The sequence below is a fragment of the Mus caroli genome, chromosome 18, assembly GCF_900094665.2.
Source record: "Mus caroli chromosome 18, CAROLI_EIJ_v1.1, whole genome shotgun sequence".
In the NCBI taxonomy this organism is placed as follows: Eukaryota; Metazoa; Chordata; class Mammalia; order Rodentia; family Muridae; genus Mus; species Mus caroli.
In genome coordinates, this window is record NC_034587.1 from 53,307,524 (window position 1) to 53,330,679 (window position 23,156).

Consider the following 23,156-nt stretch of genomic DNA (forward strand, 5'->3'; position numbering starts at 1 on the left):
AATTTAACGCGGAGATGGTCATGAGAAATGTTCTGTAATCTTCCCTGCTGTGAAGCCACACACACACACACAAATACATACACAAATACACAGACACATGTACACATACACAAATACACACACACCAAAAATGCATACACACACATAAATACATATACACAAAACACACACACAAATACACACATACAAATACATACACACAAATACACACACATATATGCATACACACATAAATACATATACACAAACACACACATACAAAAACAGACACACATAAATATACACACAGACATACACACATAAATATACACACAGGCATACACACACAAATACACACAGACACAAATACATACACAAAATACATACACACAGACACATATACACAAATACACACACACAAAACAAGAAACAAATACATTAGAAGCTTCCTTTAGGTGCCCCCTGGGGTCTCCTGCACAGCTCATGGTTCCACTGGCTCAGATGATCTGTCATGGGGAAATCATGACAGAAACAAAACAAGTCATCACTCTGGTCAGAAGGGCCTCGGGGCAGGCAGTCCAGAGCTGATGCACGTGCCTCAGAGTCCTCACGAGGAGGGACTCCTCCTACTTTTTCACATGGCCTCCATGCCTTCCAGCCTAAGAACCTGATCTATTACGGGGAGGAAAACAAATTTCTTTCCGCTTAGATTTGCATCGTGAACACCACATAATTCAGTGAACACATAGGGGCAGCGATAATAATCCAAAACCAATCAGGTTCCTGGCTCCGGTCTGAATCATGGTACAACCTCCAAGTTTGCTAGCCTGGCCGGAGGACTGTTATGAGCTGGGGAGTCAAACAAGAAACACACAGGAGGGCTGGAGAGATGGCTCAGTGGTTAAGAGCACTGACTGCTCTTCCAAAGGACCTGAGTTCAAATCCTAGCAATCACATGGTGGCTCACAACCATCTGTAATGAGATATGATGCCCTCTTCTGGTGTGTCTGGTGTGCTTATATATAATAAATAAATAAATCTTAAAAAAAAAAAAAAGGAAGAAAAAGAAACACACTGGAGAGGAGAGGCCCTTGGTCTTGCGAAGATTATATGCCCCAGTACAGGGGAATGCCAGGGCCAGGAAGCGGGAGTGGGTGGGTTGGGGAGGGTATAGGGGACTTTCCGAGAGGAAACTAGGAAAGGGGATAGCATTTGAAATGTAAATGAAGAAGATATCTAATAAAAAAAATTAACATTTTTTTTTTTTTTAAAAAAGAGGGCTGGAGAGATGGCTCAGCGGTTAAGAGCACTGACTGTTCTTCCAGAGGTCCTGAGTTCAATTCCCAGCAACCACATGATGGCTCACAACCATCTGTAATGGGATCCAGTGCCCTTTTCTGACATATCTGAAGAGAGCCAACAGTGTACTCACATACATAAAAATAAATAAATATTTTTTAAAAAAGAAAAGAAAGAAAGAGAGGAGGGAGGGAGAAAGGGAGGGAAGGAGAGAGGGAGGGAGGGAAGGAGGGAGGGAGAGAGAAGGAGGGGAAGGGAAGGGAGTGAGGGAGGGAAGGAGGGAGAGAGGGAGGGAGAGAGAGGGAAAGAGAGAGAGAAAGAGAGAAAGACAGACAGACACTGGAGAAAAGCTGTTTGTCCTTCCTATCTTTGCTGCAAAGCAGAACGCCATGTTCCAAAGACTTCTCTCCTCCTGTCTCTGCCAGAAAGGACAAAAGCTAAGACTGGGGGCTGGAGAAATGGCTCAGGGACTAAGAGCACTGACTACTCTTCTGAAGGTCCTGAGTTCAAATCCCAGCAACCACATGGTGGCTCACAACCATCTGTAATGAGATCTTACTCCCTCTTCTGGAGTGTCTGAAGACAACTACAGTTTACTGACATTAAATAAATAAATAAATAAATAAATAAATAAATAAATAAATAAATAAATAAAGCTAAGACTGACCCTTCCCAGCCAGGAAGCCCCACCAGCCAGGAGACTACATCACAACTTTGCTATTTTTTAATCTACCAATCACTTCCCATAGCCCGCTATCCCGGAGACTTCGGGTTCTTTTACTTTTGTCATTCAGAATTAAAAATAGTTTTTCCTTCACTAAGTAAACTATGACAGTGGAGTCATTCACCAATGACTGTTGCCTTGGATCGTCAAGATACACATGTTAATAAAATTCCGTCATGTTTCTCTGCTGTCAATCTGACTGTGTGGGTAATTCAATTTAAAGAGCCCCAGTGAGAGAACCTGGAAGGGCATCAGGAAACAGAAAGTCTCTTTTTCTATGATTTCCTGAAGGAGATACCACATTCGTTGGAGGTGGGTCCTTGGCTGCTGCTGTTACTCCAGTGGCCCATGTACCTAACACACCCATCCTTTCTCTCCAATAAGAAGACTTGGCTCTGATGGCCCAAGTCCTAGATCCGTTATACAGATCTACATCTAATCCCAAATGATGAAGTCTCCACTAGACCCTATTTACTTAAAAAATGACCCTTGAATCAGGGGTGACCACATCTGTCTATACTGCTGAGACTCTCTTGATTGAATGGGTGCTTCTGGGGTGCTACAGCCCAAACCTAGCTCCACACAGAATGGTCTGGAGGCCTGTCCCCGAGTCCTACTGTCTGCCTACTACACTTCAGACACAAAGCTCTCATGCTCAGTATTACATCTCTGCTCAAATATCTTGAAGAAGTATGGTGGATAAGACCATCACTGTTTGTAGAGGAGAATATTTCACCTTAGAAGAGAGATGGTTTCCTGGTATTTATTTGTATGTATGTGTGTATGAGTGTGTATGTGTGTATGTAGGTAGGTAGGTATGTACATATGAATGTATGTACGTACATACATATGAATGCATGCATGATATATGTTGGGAATTATAGCACAAATCCAGGGCTCCTAGTAGCCTGGAGCACTGAGTCACTGAGTACAGAAAAGGCAGCAAAGGCAACTGGAAACTCAGAGCTGGCTACAATTCTGTTGTTCTTGGTATCTGTGTTTCTTTTATCAGCCTTTTCCAGGCAGCCAGGCTTTCTGGTCTACCCCAGTGGCCACTGCAGGGTATCCAGTTCTGCCAGCCCTAACCTCAGCTGCCCCCTTGTCCGCAGTCCTCTCTTCCTTTCCCCCTTTCCTAGTCAACCTTGAATTTTCTACAACAGAGTGCTTCTGTAAGCAGATGGCTGATCATCCTGGGAGATGATAGAAGACTCTAAGTAGCGGAGTCGAGAATGCAAGTAGAGCAGAGGGTCTGAGCTGGACAGATGCCTCAGTCGTGGCCTGTTCACCCATCCATCATCCGGCCGGCCACCACTCTGAACACCTTTCACCATGGCCACCTCAGCAAGTTCCCATGTGAACAAAGGCTTCATGCAAATGTACATGTCCCTGCCCCAGGGTGACACAATCCAAGCCATGTATATCTGGGTTGATGGTACCGGAGGACTACACTGCAAGACCCGTACCCTGGACTGTGAGCCCAAGTGTGTGGAAGAGTTACCTGAGTGGGACTTTGATGGCTCAGTACCTTTCAGTCTGAAGGCTTCAACAGTGACATGGTATCTCTGTCCTGTTGCCATGTTTCAAGACCCCTTCCACAAAGACCCCAACAAGTGGTGCTCTGCGAAGTTTTCAAGAATAACTGGAAGCCTGCAGAGACTAATTCGAAGCACACCTGCAAACGGATAATGGACATGGTGAGCAACCAGCATCCCTGGTTTGGAATGGAACAGGAATACACTTTCATCGGAATAGATGACCACCCTTTTGGTTGCTCTTCCAATGGCTTCCCTGGACCCCAAGGTCTGCATTACTGTGGTGTGGGAGTAGACAAAGCCTACAGCAGGGATATCATGGAGGCTTACTCCTGGTCCTGCTTGTATGCCGAAGTCAAGATCACAGGGACAAATGCTGAGGTTATGCCTGCCCAATGGGAATTCCAAATAGGACCCTGTGAAGGGACCTGCATGGGAGATCAACTTTGGATAGCCTATTCTATCTTGCATCGTGTGTGTGTGTGTGTGTGTGTGTGTGTGTGTGTGTGTGTGTGAAGACTTCGGGGTGATAGCAACCTATGACCCCAAGCCCACCCCAGGAAACTGAAATGGTGCAGGCTGCCATACCAACTGTAGCACCAAGGCCATGCAGGAGGGGAATGGTCTGAAGTACATTGAGGAGGCCACTGACAAATTGAACAAGAGGCACCAGTACCACATCCGTGCGTACCATCCCAAGGGGGGCCTGGACAATGCCCAGTATCTGACTGGATTCCACGAAACCATCAACAACTTTTCTGCTGCTGTTGCCAACCGCAGTGCCAGCATCCGCATCCCCGGCCAGGAGAATAAGGGTTACTTTGAAGACCCATCGGTCTTCTGCCAATTGTGACCCCTATGTGGTGACAGAAGCCATCGTCCCGCACATGTCTCCTCAATGAAACTGGCGACGAGCCTTTCCAATACAAGAACTAAGTGGACTAGACTTCCAGTTATCCCATTCCCAACTCTTCCCTCTCCCACTTGCCCCACTGTAACTCAAAGGATGGAGTACCAAGGTCTTTTTATTCCTCGTGCCCAGTAATCTTGCTTTTATTGGTCAGAATAGAGGGGTGGAATTCTTAATCTCTATACACAGCCAACCCTTTCTTTCCTATCTAGCTTTCTAGTGGGGAGCGGGAGGGGGGGGAGGGTAACCAACTACTTCATCTCATTGGGAATGCATGTCCGGTAGGCATAGCTGTCTGTCACAAAGCAGGCGTTCTTGTGATGGAGGAGGACTTTTTTTTCTTCAGGATACTTGAAAGGGCAGGCTCAATGGCTTAGACTGACAATTCCCCTGTTGGTAGAGAGCTGTTATTTCTAAAGGGGAAACCAGCTTTCTGTTCCAAATGGAAGTCAGGTGAGGAGTTGAAGGTTGGTCTCTTGTGGCATGCTTCCTTAGCCTGGGGAAGGGGAGTTTATCCCCTCCGTGAACACAACTCAACGTGTCACCTGATGGATGGCCCTACTGTAAAGGAAGAAAAAAGTTGGCATTTCTTGGTCCTCCATTTGGGCTGGTGAGATGGCTCAGTGGGTAGGAGCACTGACTGTTCTTCTGAAGGTCCTGAGTTCAAATCCCAGCAATGACATGGATGAGACTTGATGCCCTCTTCTGGCATGTCTGAAGACAGGTACAGTGTACTTATGTATAAAAATAAATAAGTCTTAAAAAAAAAAAGAAAAAAAGAGGTGCACTTGGTCCTCCATTTATAACGCAGAGTAGTATTTTTATATTTAAATGTTAAAAACAAAAGTTATATATATATATATATGAATGAGTGGATATATGCCTTTCTAATTGAGAGAACCATCCTATTCACTGGGTGCCATGTTTGAGTGATGAGGGGCTTGGCTTAGAAGTGAGGCTCTCTTGAGGTTGGGGTGGGGATGCAGTACTGGGAAAGTTGGTTATCTTGGGGGCTCAGTTTCATTACAGCTTAGGGTTTCCCTGCCCACTCTGCAGGAGCAGATGTTGGACAGGTAGCCGGTGGGATGCCACTGCTTGCCACCACCTGTCCCCAGGCTTAGGTTTTGGGGATGCGTATACTTACTCCACACACGAGTTAGAAGTATGCGTTGGCTGGTCAACTTGAACACTGTTGCTGAGAGGTGGGGGGGTGTTACTGGGGTTATTTTTTGGTAAGACTAGCGTGTCACTAAAGCGGGCCTTTTGCTATATTAAATTTTTAAAAAGCAAAACAAGTTTAGATTTTAATCAAATTTGTAGGGTTTGTAACTTTACAGAATTGCCTGTTTATTTCCAACTTGGCTCTTAAGGGAACAAAGGACAGGCGTAGAGTTAAAACACTTGTCTCCTAGTGTCACCTCTGCCAGCAGACTATTTCTTTCCTTCTGATAAAGCTGATAGTCTTTTGTTTTGTTTTTTTCTTTTATAATAAACACACCCCACCAACCTCTATCCCCCCCCCAAAAGGAAGAAGACTCTAAGTAAATCTTCAGTTGGCAGACACTCAGACTCCATGAGGGATATAGTCCCAGCCCACAGTAGGGTCTACCCTCTCAACATACATGGAGTTCTTGACTAATGAACATCTCTCATTAGTAATGTTGGGTTCCTAAGGCTGTACCTGCTCTGTGACTAACACCTGCCACTACAGAATGAGTAGAAAGAACATGGGCCACTTTTGACCACACTCTGAAACAGAAAGGCTCTACCTCATTCACCCACTGAAACCCAAACATGGCAGTGAGCCACCCTCAGCTATGCAAGACAGCAACCAGAAGCCAGAGGTCTAACACAAGCTTACACTGGGGGCTTCTACCTGGGCTGGTAATGGGGAACAATCCTGCTTCTCCTTTATTTTCTATGGTTTGTGGGAGCAGCTAAAATAAATCTCTATAATACAGACTCTGCCTAGAAGCACGCAGCCTGTTTCATTCTTCTAGATAAGAGTCTACGTGGTAGCTGGGGGCATGGCTGGCTCATCAGTGCCTGAAGAATACGGTCGCTGAACTGTTGGTCTGAAAGAGACTAAAAATGTCACCTGGCCTGGACAAAAGAAGCATGCGCAACTAGAAAAGGTAACAGAGCTATGACCCAGCTGGCCTAAATGTGAGGGACACAGGCTCTACCCAAAGGAGCTGAAGTGTGACTTTTTACGTTTTATTTATTATTGTTGTGTGTATGGTATATCAGTGAGAACACAGTGAGCTATGGTGTACGTATGGAGGTCAGAAGACATTATGATGCTGGTTCTCTCCTTCTACCATGACATGGGTTCCAGGGACTAAATAAGTCATCCGGCATCTTTGGTATGGCTTGCACACGGCTGATTTCAGCCCCGATGTGACCTCACAACTGGACGAGCTCACCTGGATTACAATGAGAACAGTGAGATAATGATGATGATGATAACGATTATGATTGGGTTTTTTTAAGGGGGCCAGTATTTGTTTACTTGAGACAGGGTCTTTACATATACCTGGATGTCCTACAACTCACTATATAGCCCTGGCTGGCCTTGAATTCACAAAAATATACCTGCCTCTGCCTCCCAAGTTCTAAAATTAAAGGCATGTATCATCACACCCAGCTATAAACAGAGATTATTTCTCTAAGATAATTCAGCCCCTTTGAGACAACTGTACCTGAAACACAAGTGTCCCATCTCAAGGACTTGTGCCCACTGCCATCCCCCATCCCCTTCTGACTGAAGTTACAAGCATTTCACTCATTGTCATAGCAGACAAGGGACAATCTGGCACTATTTTGATTCTGACTCAAGAAAAATCTGCTTATGTCCTATGTGATGGGATGCTCCTTTAATTCCAGCATTCAGGAAGCAGAGGTGAGAGTTCAAGGCTAGGTTCGAGTTCTCGGACAGCCAAGACTACACAGATAAACCCTGTCTCAAATGAAACAAAAGAAAAATCTGCAAATAAGGAAATGCCAGTCATTCTGGCTCCATTTCTTTTGCTGAACACTGTAGTCTCATACATTGCCCCTCAAAGTTTCAGAAGGCAAGCTGAGTAGGGGGCCTCATGTGGTCTGAATTTGCTGTGGAGGACAATGCCAGCTGTCAGAACCAGAGATATATGAGGAGGTAACTCTGGGAGGTGTGGATGGTTGGATATGATAAGACCAATGGAAAAATTGACCAGGGGTTATGGAAGCTAAGCTTATATTAGAAATAAGAATGCAGATACTGAGCAGGACCTGAAAATGCTAGTGTAAGCTCACAATTGCCAATATAAAAAGGGTTAGGGGGCTGGAGAGATGGCTCAGTAGTTAAGAGCACCAACTGCTCTTCCAAAGGTCCTGCGTTCAAATCCCAGCAACTACATGGTGGCTCACAACCATCCGTAATGAGAATCTGATGCCCTCTTCTGGTGCATCTGAAGACAGCTACAGTGTACTTAGATATAATAATAAATAAATCTAAAAAAAAAAGGGGGGGTTAGGAGTAAATGCCAATGTGCATGTCTACCCAAGATGGGGACCCAAGGCAGAGCACCCTCACATCAACAAGTTTGCTGATACATCTATTTTTTAATACGTAACAGTGGAGCCAGAGACACAGCTCAGTTAGTAAAGTTCTTGCCTTGCAAGCATGAGGTCCTGAGTTTGAGCCCCAGAAACCATGGGGATGTGGGGGCTGGGGGGAGAGAACCTGGCATGCTATTATGCTACTCTTCTAGACTGCTGGAGATGGAGCTTGGTAGATCTCTGGGTCTCTCTCTGATTGGACATTCAATCTAGTCTACTTGGTGAGTTCCAAGATGGTGTCTCAAAAATAAATAAATAGGGGCTGGGGAGATGGCTCAGTGGTTAAGAGCACTGACTACTCTTCTGGAGGTCCTGAGTTCAAATCCCAGCAACCACATGGTGGCTCACAAACATCCGTAACGAGATCTAGCACTCCCTCTGGACTATCTGAAGACAGCTACAGTATACTTACATATAATAAATAAATCTTAAAATAAATAAATGTAGCAATGACACCTTACCTAAAGTTGACCTGTGACCTTCACATGCACACACACACACACCCCCATGTACCAACATACACACAGAAAGGCACACACAATAAAACTAGGGAAGCAGTGAGTTCTGCACGTCTGCTGACTGGAAACTTCCATAATGACCCCTAGAATCCAGACAGCTCAACACACCTGCTCTCTAACATGGCATGAGCAACAGTGACACCTGTGGGTCAACACCGTAAGGACAACCAAGACTCTCCCACTCCAGGCCTGGAGATGCATCTTCATCTCCAGCACCGCATTAAACTGGCATGGTGGTGTACAGCTGTAATCCCAGCACTAGAGAGGAGGCAACAAGATCAGGAGCTCAAGGTCATTGTCAGCCACCTAGTGAGTTCAAGGCCAGCCTGATCCCTGCAATTTAAATGGGGGGTAAAGAGATGGCTCAGCAGGTAAGAGCACTTGCTGCTCGCTGCTCTTCCAGAGGATCTGGGTTCAATTTCTAGCACCCACTCATCAGCTCACAACTCCAGTCCCAAGGATCCAACACTCTTCTGGTTGGTGCAGACATACTCTAGGCAAGAGACCCACAGTTATAGAAATACATTAATAGACAGGTCTAGGAAGATGGCTCAGTGGGCCAAGCACCTGCCACACAAGCACGAAGCACTGAGTTTGGAGCCCCAGCACTCACTCAGATACCTGGTAGGCATGGCAACTGCTTGTGATCCCAACAGCTCGTGAGGCAGAGACAGATGGAGGGTTTACAGGTAGCTATATAGGATAGCTAAATCAGCTCGGCCTCAGTGTGTAAAGTGGACAACCATCACCTTATCTGAATGCACATGATGGACACACACACACACCCCACATGCACATGGATGGACACACACACCCCACACACACATGGATGGACACACACACACCTGCAAGTAGTCTTTATGTCTTAAACCAGAGAAAAAAGGACAACTTAGAAGCAAAAGTTTAATAAAACCATGATGACAAAGATAGAGGCCTTGTGATAGAAACACATAAAACTTATGAAATTTCAAAGGAAACGTTCAGAATCAGCTTTGGCTAAGATTCTAGCTCCTTGTCACCTTCAGAACACTGTGCATCAAGGTCACTGTCATGTGTGGCCACATCATCATAGCTCCTTAAACATTTATTTGAAAGTGTGAAGTGTTTTTGAGCAAAATGAGCAGTGGCCAAGTGCAATGGTGCAGACTTCTAACCCCAGCACTAGGGGGTGTGGGGGGCAGGGGTGGGGATCAGACACAGGTGGGTCAGAGTTCAAGGCCAGCCAGGGTTACAGCACGATCCGGACTGTATTTATGGTCTGTTTTGTTCATCATAACATGATCTCAGGTTTCGCAGGATGGGCTAGACGCTGGGATCTCAGGTGTGTGCCACTGTGCCCATTTATCTGGTATGGAGGACACTCCATACTCCTGTTCGTGATTCTCCAACTTCGTTTTCCTCTTTAACTTTTTCCAAAATTTCATGTTCTCTTGCTTTAAAGAATAAAGCTGGGTGGTGACACAGGACTACAAACCCACACCCTCACTGGCCAAAACCAGAATCCTGCCTCAAGAAAAAAAAAAATTCTACTGCAGGCATCAGACACTGGCCAGCTCATTGCATTCGGTGTGTGTTATGAAAAAGAGTGATGTGTCCTGGCGGTAAGCAATGGTTCAGAGCCCACCTACAGACCTTAGCAAGCCACGTCACTTTCTTACTAGTAACCGGGGGCACTGTCGGTTTTTCATAGGAAATGAACTGTTCCCTGCCCTCACTGTTCTCAACCAAACACCCAGGTCCATCATCAGTACCTGGCTTGGCTCGTATCCAGCGATGGCAAGGACATGCCCAGGTCAATGCTACCTACTCACAGGTGACAATGGAGCAGTATGAACACACATTTACAGCTTTATAACAGATCTGACTTAAATGCATGTATTTGTATGAATTTAGTGCAGTGCTGGAGATGGAATCCCAGGCATTGAATGGCAAGCAGCCTACCTAACCAAGCTATATTCACAGCCCCTTTGATTTTTATAGTCAAATCTACTACAAATTTAATTATATAAAGGTATATTACCATATTATTTAATATGTTAGCATTAGTGTCCCACCTGCTTCTTCCCCATACTGTCAGTCCCCCAGATTTCTTACTATTGTCCAAATCTTTCCACACCATGACAACTCATGAGGCCTACAATGTCCTATTCCCTAAAGGTTTCTCCAGGAGCCCGATGTGGCAGGAGCAGGCCCAGTGGTGACTGCTACACAGAAGTACAGAGCAACAGCACCACAGGAGAACAGGGACCGCTGGGCCCAGCACAGCTTCCCAGTGAGACCTTAGCCTCTCAGCAGTGACCTTCCCAGAGAAGAAACCCATGAGCAGCTGCAGAAGCCTGAGGTGACTCAGGCATCCAGATGTGCTTTCATGAGCAACTTCAGTCCCAAAGTTCCCAGGGGTTTACACATCCCAGCAACCATTCACAACAGTGTTAACTTCCTCACCTCACCCAAAAATGGCCCATTGTCATTTGGAGCACTGCAAATCATGTACATGAAACTGTGCTAAGGTCTCCAGTATGTGAGGGGTACGTCTCCCCTTCAACCCCTGCCAGGAGGGGACCATGAGGATTCAGCCGTGCTTAGAAGACATGTCTCCACTGCAAAGACTTCTTCCTCCCTATTCCATTTTCCATGGCCCCAGCCTCCTATGATGGCATGTACTTCACTAAGAAGTGATTAGCTGTAATAAAAAAGTAATTAGTAACATAAAAACTCACCAAACCTATCTGTTGCTAAATGCAGCTAGGTCGTGAATATTTAATTTTGAACTTTTGATAAATGAGTATCTTGATTTAGACAGGGGTCTGGGAATCACTGGAGATTAGACACTGCTGTCTGTACTCAAAGCGATCATTTATCCGGGGCAAGTCAGAGTCCTCTCAGGCTTCTTCCAAGCAGCCACAGGAATGGCTAAGCGACGCCAAGCGCACGCAGTATCACTCAAACTTGATTCCCTGAGCCAGAGGGAGGGACGTGCTGTAGTTGATGGTACTGGGGAAGAGAAGGAAATGAATGGGAGCACACACATCATATACAATCCATAGCATATAAGCACATACATAATATAACATTAAAGACATCAGTCCGTTTATAATAACAACTTATAGGTCGGTAAAACCAACCAACCAACCAAACAAACAAACAAACAACCATCAGTATACAAAAAAAAAAAAAAAAAAAAATCAGTGGGATTCCTTACAACGGAAAAACACAAGCACAAACGGCTGGAAGACACACATCACCTGTTACCTATGGTTTTTCTTTTGGTCATAATACAAGAACATGGGCGATGTAACTTTCTCTCTTAACTTACATTATTAAGGAAAATGCAAATCTTCTCATTTTGTTAAGAATATAGTAATTTAAAAATTTTTTTTTCTTTTCCCAAACTAGTTACCATGATGTACCTGGAATTCCTCCCGAGAGAAGTATTCTGAGCCAACAAGCTCTGAGAGAATACAACAAAGGTAAAGCAAGTCCCAGGCAGCGTCTCCAGAAGTCACCACACAAACATCCTAGTGACTCGGCCTCCCGAGTCCTGCTCATACTTCCAAGCTGGTCGCCCTCCCCTAAGCTCGTAGGCCAGATCCCCAAGCTGGTCACCCTCCCCTAGGCTCGTAGGCCAGACCCCCAGGCTCCTCTCTTGCTTCTCTGTATAAGTAAACTTCCATCACAGGACAAACGGGAAGGACAGCTCCTTCCACCTCCTCATGCAGAGTGACCCAGTGTCCTGCTCCTACCTATTCCACCTCTGGGACAGAACCCAACAAGGAAATTTCATAGTCAGTTGCTGTGCTAGACAAGAAGGCTGGAAGGTACAATCTTTCTAGAAATTTTGGGATATGTGAAGACACAGGAGACACCTTGGGGATGGGACTCAAGTCTCACCATGAAGTCCATTCCTGTTTCCTATGCCTCTCTCTGCACACTGTCTCAACTGCATACACTCCTAGTGGTACCTCCACCTTGCCTGCTGCTCATCACATGACAGCTGTGAATGCCAATGCAGTTTCTCAGATTTGGGAGCATCAGTGCTGCTTAAGCTGTAGTGTAGCATGCATGCTAAAAAAGGAGGTAGCTGCAGAGTCTAGAGAAGTAAGATCAACAGAGACTGAGCGAAGACAAAGCTGCACGCCGGGAGAGCAAGTGCCCGCTCCTGACGGCTTCAAGACCAAGCCCTCGTGCCCAGAGCCCTTCTTACCATGTGGATCTCCGCATGTACTGCTTCCAGGCGTCGCTGCCAGACTCCCGGCCACCGCCAGTGTGCTTCTCTCCTCCTACAGAAACGCAAAGTCACCTCACATCCTTCCCTAGGGCTCTCACCAGCGCTGTCAGATTAAGACAGACCACTGCGTAGGGCAGTACACACCTATAATCCTACCCCTCAGAGACTGAGGCAAGAGGATTACGAGTTCAAGATCAGCCTGGGATATGTAAGATGAAGTGTTTGTTCCCCACAAAAAGCAAATGAAAGGGGAAGAGAAGATGGGAGAAGCTGTTGGCAGAGCCTAGGAGCGCTGGCTGCTCTTGCATAGGACCCAGGTTCAGTTACCACAGCACTCACAGAACAACTCATAACCATCTGTAATGCCTGTTCCAGGGCCCACGGTGCCCTTGTTTTAGCCCCTCTAGATACCAAGCATTTGAATGGGTACATACATACATACACACATACATACATACTGGCAAATACTTGGACATAAAATCTTTAAAAATGTTTAAACAAGGAAAAAAAGGAAGAAAGAATCAACAGAGACTCACAGCTACCGATGCAGAGACTGAGAGACATTGTGGAGTAAGTACTCTGCCTTACAAAGGACGGCGTCAGACGCAGATGGCTCTCTGTGAGTGACATACAGCCCAGCCTGGTCTACAGACTGAGTTCCAGGACAGCCAAAGCTTCAGAAAAACCTTGGGGGGGTGGGGGTGGGGACCAACCAAACAAAAGGATGTCATCAAACCCCTTCCCTCGAGGTACAGAGATCTATGCTGAAGAGGAAGCAGAAAAACTGTAAGAACCAGAGGGGGTGAATGAGCCCAAGAAAAGTGCCCTCCACACACAAGAGAACTGACGCACACATGAACAGAGACCGGCAACACATGCAAAACTCTACAGGTTCAACCCAGAAGGGAGTCCAGCTCCAAAATGGGGAAATGAAGACCAGGCCCCACCCCTAACCAAGGAACTATTTATAGTGATAACGGATGGTAAAGAGAAAATCCATCTTCTTTAATGACTTGTCGGTGCGCACCGTGGCAGGCCCCACGCTCAGGGGTGGTTAGCCAAAACAAAGTGACCGCCACAGGATGTTTATTTAGCTTTGGCATTTTTTTGTCTTGTGGGTCTTCTGCTTGTTTGCTTCTCGTGTGTGTGTGTGTGTGTGTGTGTGTGTGTGTGTGTGTGTGTTTTAGAGAGAGGGAGAGAGCGTAAAGTTGGGTGGGAGGAAGGTGGGAAGGCTCTGGTAGGCAAAAAAGTTTACTATAGTTTGGGGTTTTGTTGTTTTCTTTTTTCAGTCTAGGTCTTGCTGGCCTGGTAGACAGTCCAGGCTGGCATCAAATTTATGGCAATTCTGCCTCAGCCTACTGAAAGCTGGTTTGTTTTTCACTTTTGTATTCCACTGACTGTGTGTATGTGTGTGTGTGTGTGTGTGTGTGTCTGTGCGTGTGTGTTCATGCCACAGCATGAGTGTAGAGAGCAGAAGGCAATCTTTAGGGGTTGGTTCTTTCCTGCTACCATCTGGAGATTAAACTCAGATTCTCAGGCCTGATGGTAAGAATCCTCAGCCACCGGCCGGGCATGGTGGTGCATGCCTTTGATCCCAGCACTTGGAAGGCAGAGGCAGGCGGATTTCTGAGTTCGAGGCCAGCCTGGTCTACAAAGTGAGTTCCAGGACAGCCAGGGCTACACAGAGAAACCCTGACTCGAAAAACCAAACAAACAAACAAACAAAAGTATCCTCACTCACTAAGCCATCTTGCTGGCCCTACTATGAATAATTTTAAACAAGTAGAAGTTAATATATGCACCCCCCCCAAAAAAAAAACAAGCAAACAAACAAAAAACTACCACTAAGCATCAGTAACTCACATCTTATTTAGAGAAGAGACACACAGGCCCTGGGGAAGAATATGACTATTTTATCTACTGAAAGGTGAGATGCTGAAGACACAATGTGAGGAGCAGATAAGGACCTGATTCGTGCTGTTGCCATGAGCACCGACATGCCAAGGACCCAAGGGCAAGGCCTTCCCGGGTCTTAGTATGGTTGCCCAACAACAGTTGTCCTTTAGGTAAAACTTGTGTGTGCAGAACATTTCAACCACAGCTCCCTCATCCTAAGAACTGCAACCTGAGACTGTCTCCCACGGTGCTTTCCTGTGGGGTAGCTAACCTGCTCCTCTTCCTGTGCACACGATAGATAGGAAATGCACTCAGCTCTCAGGCTGCTGCTACTGCATCTCCATCAGACTGCAAAGTCCACCAGAGCTCAGTGTTTGTTTGCATACCCTCCCTCCCTTCCCCCTCCCTCTCTTTCAGATTTATTTATTATATGTAAGTACACTGTCTCTGTCTTCAGACACACCAGAAGAGGGCATGGATCCCATTACAGATGGTTGTGAGCTACCATGTGGTTGCTGGGAATTGAACTCAGGACCTCTAGAAGAGCAGTCAGTGCTCTTAATGGCTGAGCCATCTCTCCAGCCCCCCCTGCTGTTTCTTCATTTCCCCATCATCTAGGTCAATTCCTAAGCAATGTACTGTTTCCTGGCTTTGATATGAAGTAGAGGTTTTTAACCATTCTGGGTCTGGGATCTTCTGCCTAGAAAAGAATACTGAATTTCCAGGTTCATAAACCTTGAACTAAGAGCCCTGATCCAACCTGAGCAGGAGATGAGGACCCTGCTGGGAACCTGAGTTGGAGTGATGTTCCTTCAGGCAGGCCTGGTCACAGTTATTATAGAAAATAAATCTCTCTCAATCTCTCTCTCTCTCTCTCTCTCTTTCTCTCTCGACCAGGCTAGCCTCAAAAATCAGAGCTCCACCTGACTCTGACTCCCAAGCCCTCTGCTGGGATTAAGGGAGTGTGACACTGCCTCCTGCATTATGTTCCATTTCTTGACAAATTTCTAAAGATGAGCCCTACTCTTCCTTTCCTGCTCCATGCAGAACAAGGACAATGAGGGCAGAGGCTCTAGCCCAGTGGTACAGTACTGGCCTGGTGTACGTGACACCCAGGTTCAGTCCCCAGAACCAAGCATAAAGACATGCTTTAAGAAGACGAAACGAGCCTCTACATACCAAACGCACCGCCGATCTCAGCCCCGCTGGTAGGAATATTGACGTTCACGATGCCACAGTCGGAACCTTTAGGTCTGTGAGTGTGAGGAGAGGAACGGTGAGAAGAACACACAGGAAATGAAACCGGAACAGAACAAAGCACAGACACCGGGCTCTCGCTGTGACCACCATCACTCACCACCACCACGTCTTACACACATGTTCAACAGACTAAGTTATACCCAAGCCAGCGGAAGATTCTGCCCAAATCTTTGGTAAAGATACTACTTGAAAGTCCCTGTTTTACTTCATTGTTCCATGCAAAGACCTCTTCTTCGTCCTAGAAGGATGGAGAAGATCAGGAGCTGTTAGTGTTTCTGGTCTTACTGTGATCTGGTCAAAGATCATTTCATAAAATGCAGTTTTGGTGCACAGAAGAAAACCAAGAGTTAACACTTGTCTAAATCTGATTCTGTCGTGGTTTAAGTCTTTTCGTCTTTTTCTTTACCTGGAATTTGAAGACATAGAGGATTGGGGCAAAAGTCTCCTGGTGAACAATGGGCGAATCATGGGCAAGACCGGTCACAATGGTGGGTTCCACGTAATTGCCAGGGTGGTCCATGACCTTATGCAGAAAGATGAAAAAAAAAAAATTGAATGAATGGGTTTCCTTTTTCCAGGGCTCGGAGTCGGAGTACATCATCCTTGCCTCCATTTACCAAGAGAAGACAAAACAGCATTTCCAGGCAAACTGCTCCTCCAAAGCAGCATCCTTCCTACTTGGAATAACCAGTCTGAACAGCCTTATGCTACAGCACACCAAGGTCCATCCCTTCCATACAGAGTCCTAGGACTACCAGAGGCAACTGTGACTAGCTCCTTCTCCCCTTGTAAGAGAGATGGGGAGAAGGTAAGCGGCTTGCTCTCTGGGACCCTTCACCAGTTTTTCTCAGGGATCTGCTTGTGCTCCAGAGGAAAAAAGAAACAAGGCTACCACCACCCACCCAGCACTCTCATTACCTTGCCCCCATAGACCACTGTGCCCCCTTGTTTCTTGGCTTCTTCCACGGCTCTCACAAACATGCTCACTGCCTGTTTGGTATGGAGCGGTCCATAGAGGATATTGGCTGGGGAGAGAAAAGGGATGCTCTTCATTTTGCCTTCAGTAACATCATTTTAGAATGTTAGTGGCTTTCCAAATTAACAGGCTAACCCTCCATCCTATATCCTCTGTTGAGAGCAGCAATCAGTAATCTTTTCTGTGAAGGGCAAGATGCTTAATGTCTTAATGCTTTGTATCAAGTAAATGGTCTCCAATACGTCTACTCAACTGGGCCTTGGTCGTCTGAAAGCTGTGCTCCCCAGTACACAAACGAGTAGACATGGCTGTGAGGCAGACAAACAGATAGCAAGCCAAATGTGCTTGTCAACCCCTCCCTTAGAGGAATGGCTATCAATCAAAGTGATGCCCTAAAAACACAAGAGTCCATCCACATGTTTCATGGATGTTCATGACAGTGTGTCAACCCTTGAAGGCCATTACAATCTCTGTGGCTAATGCACAGTTCAACAGGGTAGACTGACCAGTTGACCACTGAAATAATCACAGGGAGAGCTCAGCTCCTGCGGGTGTGTAGCAGTCAGGCATGGAAAGACCTAAGCAAAGATTATCTCTAGCAGAGATAACAGTAGCAAAGAGCCAGGAATGCTTAAGAACACTGGAAAGTTGACAATCTGAAGCCCCAGGAGAAAGAGGCCAATTGACTTGAGTCTAGTGGACACTAGGCAGGCTGGAAGGCAGGTGCGACATTATAAGGCCTGGGAATATGCCACAGAGGGAATCTAGATTTTAGTCTAAGCACAGTGCCATCACTGGAGTGTCCCAAGGAGAAGGGTGAATTATACTTTTTCATTTATTTTTAATCATGTGTGTGTTTGTGTGTAGGTGGAGACACATGAGTATAGGCGCCTGGAGAGGCCAGAGGCATCAGACCCTTGAGGCTGGAGTTATAAAATGGCTGTAAAGCTGGACGTGGTGGTGCATGTCTTTAATCCCTGCACTTAAGAGACAGAGGCAAATGGATCTCTCCGAGTTCAAGGCCAGCCAGGACTACACTATGAGACACTGACTCAACCCCAACCCCTGAAAAAAGGCAGTTGTGAAGCCCCTGACACGGGTGCTGGAAATCAAGTGCTCTAGCTCTCTGTAAGAACAGTGCGTGCTTTTCTTAACCCTGCGCCATCGTGCCAGGCCCACAGAAGCTCCCCACTGGCCCAAAACTTACTACACAGACCAGGCTAGCCTCAAACTCACAGAGACCAGCTGGTTCTGCCTCTTCCTCCCCAGCGACAGCCTGAAGGCTCACACCACCATGCCCAGCACCAATACATCTTAGAACCAGAGTAGCTACTCTGGTTGCTATGGAAGGCAGTGGAAGCAGGAAGCCTGGGGACTCACACACTTTCCCTGAGGACAACGGGAACTTGGAAAGGATTGCAGCAGTAAAAAGAAAAAGAACTCAGCCATCACCTGATCCAACCAGGACCCCAAGTAGGACCTCAACTCTTCCACATGTCAAGTACGAGATCCTAACCTAGGAAAACACGTCATTGAACGCCACTCAGACGTCCAGGAAAGGGCGCCACTATCACCTCCAACTCAGGGGGTCAGAAATACATGTAACACCAGCTGTTAAAAGGATAGACCTTAAAAGGAATGAGCTACTCACGGTCCCAGGGGTTCCCAACACGGATCTGTGAGTAGGCACTTTTCAGTCTGTCCACAACTTCATTATGGATGCTTTTGTGCAAAAACTAAGTGAAGAACACACAGTCAGGAGAATAGCAAAATGAATATACAAGTCTTTAGAGAGTGAATGATAGCTTCAATAATACTGATTAGTAACTACTAATACAGTCTCCAAAAACAAGCTAAAACCAAGCTTTTAGTTATATATTTTCTTATTTTAATATTAATTATGTAAATAATCATTTCTTCTAGGTGGATGTTGAAATAAAACCATAACCCACAGCTGGGGATGCAGGTTAGTTGGTCATAAGATCATTTAGCATTCAAAAAACCCTAGGTTTGACCCTCACCATGTAGATAAAAGTGTGGTACATCTCATGCCTATAAGCCTAATGTTGAGAGGTACAGGCAGGAATATCAGAGTTCATGGCTATCCTCAGATACACAGTAAGCTTGAGGATAGCCTGGGCTACATGAGACCCTGTCTCACACAAACAAAAGGCACCCAAAAGAAACCCAAACAGAACACCATAAACCATGTCTGTACCAAGTTTCTAAGAACCTGACCTGCTAAGCTATACAAATCCATTGTTCCTCTTTTTGTACTACAGAACTTAATATAATAATTTATTTGGGTATACTTGTTCCACACTGTAACTGTGAGTCTCAGTAAATGTGGGACTCAATAGTTTTGTTGGGCCAACCTCAGATGAGTCACCAAAACTACTGAGTCTCAGGTTTTGAAGGTCTCTAGACAACAGTAGACTAGGATACCAATATGCTTCATGCTACATTCTTCTCTTTATATAGAAGAAAAACAGTACATATTCTATATACTTGTGTGTGTGTGTGTGTTTAGAATCAATGTAGAGAATAGAGACAGGGGCTGACTTACCAAACTACCCAATCTCTCAGTACCTGGGTTAGTCTCCCCGTAACAAGTGAACAGTTATTTTGGGAACTAGTCATGGAAAGGCTGATGAATGCTGTAATTTCTTTTCTGTATGAATCCCTGCTTCCATGGAAGTTAATCTAAGCAATGAGTAACTGTATTCCTTAATATTTAACACTATGGGGCTGGAGAGATGATGGCTCAGCGGTTAAGAGCACTGACTGCTCTTCCATAGGTCTTGAGTTCAAATCCCAGCAACCACATGGTGGCTCACAACCATCTGTAATAAGATCTGATGCCCTCTTCTGGAGTGTCTGAAGACAGCTAAGGTGTACTCAGATAAAATAAATAAATATTTAACACTATATACAGAGCATAGCCACATATATTTCCTCCAAAAAGTGGGTCAAACAGAGAAATGGCTGGCTTTTACAGAATTTTACATTTTACCATGCAACTCTCTTATTTTTGAGACAGGGTTTCATTATGTATCCCAAGCTAGCCTCAAACTTATGATGCTCTTGCCAAAGCTTTCCCAGTGGTAGGATCACAGGAATGAGCTGCTACAGGATATAATTACTTCTAATAACCCTTGTTCTCTTTCTTCATTTGCATGTTTCCTGTAATTTAATGTATATATAAGTTAAAATACAAATTTCTATCGTATTAGGTTTTTTTTAATTCAGGAAATATAAGAAGGATAAGAAAGTTCAGGACTAAATCATCAGGACTGCAGAGAGGGACCCGAGGTAAAGAGCTCCAGCTGCTCTCCCAGAGGACTGGGCTAAGTCCCCAGCACCCACACGGCAGCTCACAACCGTTAACTCCAGTCCCAGGGGATTCAGCACGCTCTTCTAACCTCTGTGCGTACCAAGCACATATGAGGTGTACATACATACATAAATACATACAAAAGCCTAAAAATAAATATTCTTAAGACCATATTGTCATTTATTATTCATCCTAGTCTGATTTAGAAATCAATCTTATATAACATCTGTTCACAATAATTGTGAATGAGGGAAAATAACACAAAACCGGTCCCACTGTAATTCAACTGCAGCTTTCAATGTAAACGTAGCCATGTCCTGTACCTAAAACTTATTTAGTTCCAATATTTCACTATTGCATGAAGTAATAAATAAATAATCAAGGTTGAGTTTCTAAATTAAAATCCAACTCAATTTAGTATACAGATTAAAACTACGCACATTCCCAACTCTGTAGCTAAATAAAACCTCCTTATACAGGTGTGTGTGTGTGTGTGTGTGTGTGTGTGTGTGTGTGTGCCTGTGTGTGTGTGCGTGTGTGTGCGTGTGCACATGTGCATGTGATGTGTATGTTAAAGACATGACCCAGGCTAGTCTCAAACTCCTGGGCTTGAAGGACTCTCCCTCAGCCTCCCAAGTTCTAGGATTACAGGTGCACATTACCACTTGTGCTCAAAGCATATATGCTCGTAAGGAAAGACAGACATGACAGGCATTTGGTTTCCAGTAAGCCATATAACATTAAGTCAAACCTGAGACATGAGACCAAAACAAAATATTCGAAATGTTTATTAAAAAAAAAAAAAGTAATGCTACTGTTTAGATTTTAACTTGTCTCATCCCCTAGAAGACATCGGTCATATTCACCATGAAGTCTGACTCAAGGTTGATACCACCTGAGTCCAGCTTCTGTCAAGCAGTCTCGAGCCCACTGCAGCTTAGGATGGGTTAACATCTGTCACCACAGATATAAAGGAAACCCACACATTTGCCACTCGTGTTTAAGAAATACACTTTTCTAGCAACACTTGAATGACTCCTACCGACAGAATTCATTGAACTGAAGTTTTCAAGCAGAAGAGGTGACTTATCAGTTAAACAGCTCTTGCTGCTCTTTCAGAAGACCCAAGTGTGGTTGCCAGAGCCTACACTGGACTGTTTACAACCACCTATGACTCCAGCTCCAGGAGACCTGAACCTCCGAAGGCACCTGCACAAAACACACTGGGCACGCACAGACACGCACACACCTACATTCAAGGAAAGAAAGAGGACGCTCTTAGGCATGCATGTGGACACTCACCAGTCGCCTCACAGTGGTGCACCTTTGCCCAGCTGTTCCCACGGCGGCAAACAGAACTGACGGAACAACCAAGCTGAGGTCCGCATCCTCGAAAGCTTAACGAAGTACAAATGTGCGCCATCAGTGTGCGGTAGGCAAAGCATTTCTAAGCAGTATAATAAACACTGCCTTCAGAAAACACAGTAACATCAGAAGGATCATCCCAAAACTGAAGATTCGTGGTACAGATGCATGTCCAAAGGGAAAGCCACACTTCTTCTCTAGAGGAGTGTATGACAGAGCAAGGGGGAGGGGTCTCCGAACTGTACCCAGATACACAGGTAAACTGAGGCCCAGCTGAATCTTCCATCTGTCTCAGAGACCCTTGCTACAGCCTCCATGAAGACCTGTGAGCTCTGCCACCATCTGGTGCTCCCTTGTTCCAGTCCACTCCCCACTGTCACAAAGCTTCCTGTTCCTAGGGGAGATGGATGGCCCGCCCTCTGCTGCGGAGGACAATCAAAGCTTGCCCTCAGGAGAAAGGGACAACCTTTGCATGGCTAACCTTTGCAAGGGTGACTTACTACTTAGCCGCCCTGCTTCCTGTACCTTCTACAGTCTTCCAGCCACTGTTGCCTCCTATGTCATCACCGTCACCTGTCTAACCTGGGCACCCTCCAATCAGGATGTGGAAAGAATGCATCTCTCACACACACAGACTTGACTTCCTATCCATTTCTGTGACTCTAATTCTACTGTTTTATTTTCTTCCTCCCAGTTCTGGAGACCAAATCCAAGGCTGTGCACTTCTGAGGCATCGTGCTGTGGCCTCACCATCTGGTCTCAGAGCACAGTGCTCTCTTAAAGTTCCGCCTCCCATCCATTCAGACAGAAGGCAGCATTACCCTATGTTACAGATGAAGACACTACAGCTTTAGATAGTACAGGCCCTTATACTGCTGAGCTAATTCCCTAACTGCTCTGTGTAGCTGCAGTTAGGGAATTAGCTCAGCAGTATAAGGGCATGTACTGCTCTGGAAGAGGACCCAAATTTGGTTTCCAACAACCATGTCAGATAGCACACAACCACCCAACTCCATCGCCATGGAATCTGATGCCCTCTTCTGGCTCCTCAGGTACCTGCAGTCACTAAAGAAATCAGCAAGTCACTTAGGAAACAATCTATTGTTCTACAAAAACCGCATACCCAGTTTCTAGAAAACAAGAGAAGAAAAAGCATGAAGAAGTAATGCCATGTTAGAGACAACAGAAGTCTCGTGCCCACACTCAAGGGCCCAGGTAACATTTTCCCAACACGAAGCTGGCTTCTTCTCAGCTCCATCGTCCTTTCAGTCAAGTTCATGTCCTGACTCCTAAGGAAAATTCCTAAAGATGGGAACTAGGCCCAAGCAGAGAGCACGGAAAGGATGAGTTCCTATGCAAGTAACAGAGAGTCAATGACCAGATACAAAGACAGCAAACTGAAGGGAAAGCAAAGCCCAAAGGGGCAGCCTTACCAATAATGGCGTTGTTTCCTCCAAGCTCCAGCAAGCTTTTCCCTTTAAAAGGAAGCAGACACAGTTAATTCCTACTTCAGGGCTCAATGCACACTGACACAG

General features: G+C 45.5%; 1 protein-coding gene and 1 pseudogene across 2 annotated transcripts in view; one reads left to right on the forward strand and one right to left on the reverse strand.

Annotated features, from left to right (window-relative positions):
* The first annotated feature begins 3,331 nt into the window (after positions 1-3,331).
* On the forward strand, positions 3,332-4,470 carry LOC110285014 (annotated as a pseudogene).
* A 4,981-nt stretch (positions 4,471-9,451) lies between these two features.
* The window catches only part of Aldh7a1 (aldehyde dehydrogenase 7 family member A1), a 53,564-nt gene continuing 39,859 nt past the window's right edge, over positions 9,452-23,156 (reverse strand). For both annotated transcript variants that reach the window (XM_021151145.2, XM_021151144.1), the window contains 9 exons: positions 23,055-23,096; positions 21,559-21,653; positions 18,574-18,658; positions 16,865-16,971; positions 16,353-16,469; positions 16,087-16,184; positions 15,866-15,939; positions 12,767-12,842; positions 9,452-11,556 (listed from right to left, as the gene is read on the reverse strand). In XM_021151145.2, coding sequence (XP_021006804.1) covers positions 11,502-11,556; positions 12,767-12,842; positions 15,866-15,939; positions 16,087-16,184; positions 16,353-16,469; positions 16,865-16,971; positions 18,574-18,658; positions 21,559-21,653; positions 23,055-23,096 — 749 coding nt within the window. In that variant the 3' untranslated portion in view covers positions 9,452-11,501. The remainder of the gene's footprint in view (positions 11,557-12,766; positions 12,843-15,865; positions 15,940-16,086; positions 16,185-16,352; positions 16,470-16,864; positions 16,972-18,573; positions 18,659-21,558; positions 21,654-23,054; positions 23,097-23,156) is intronic.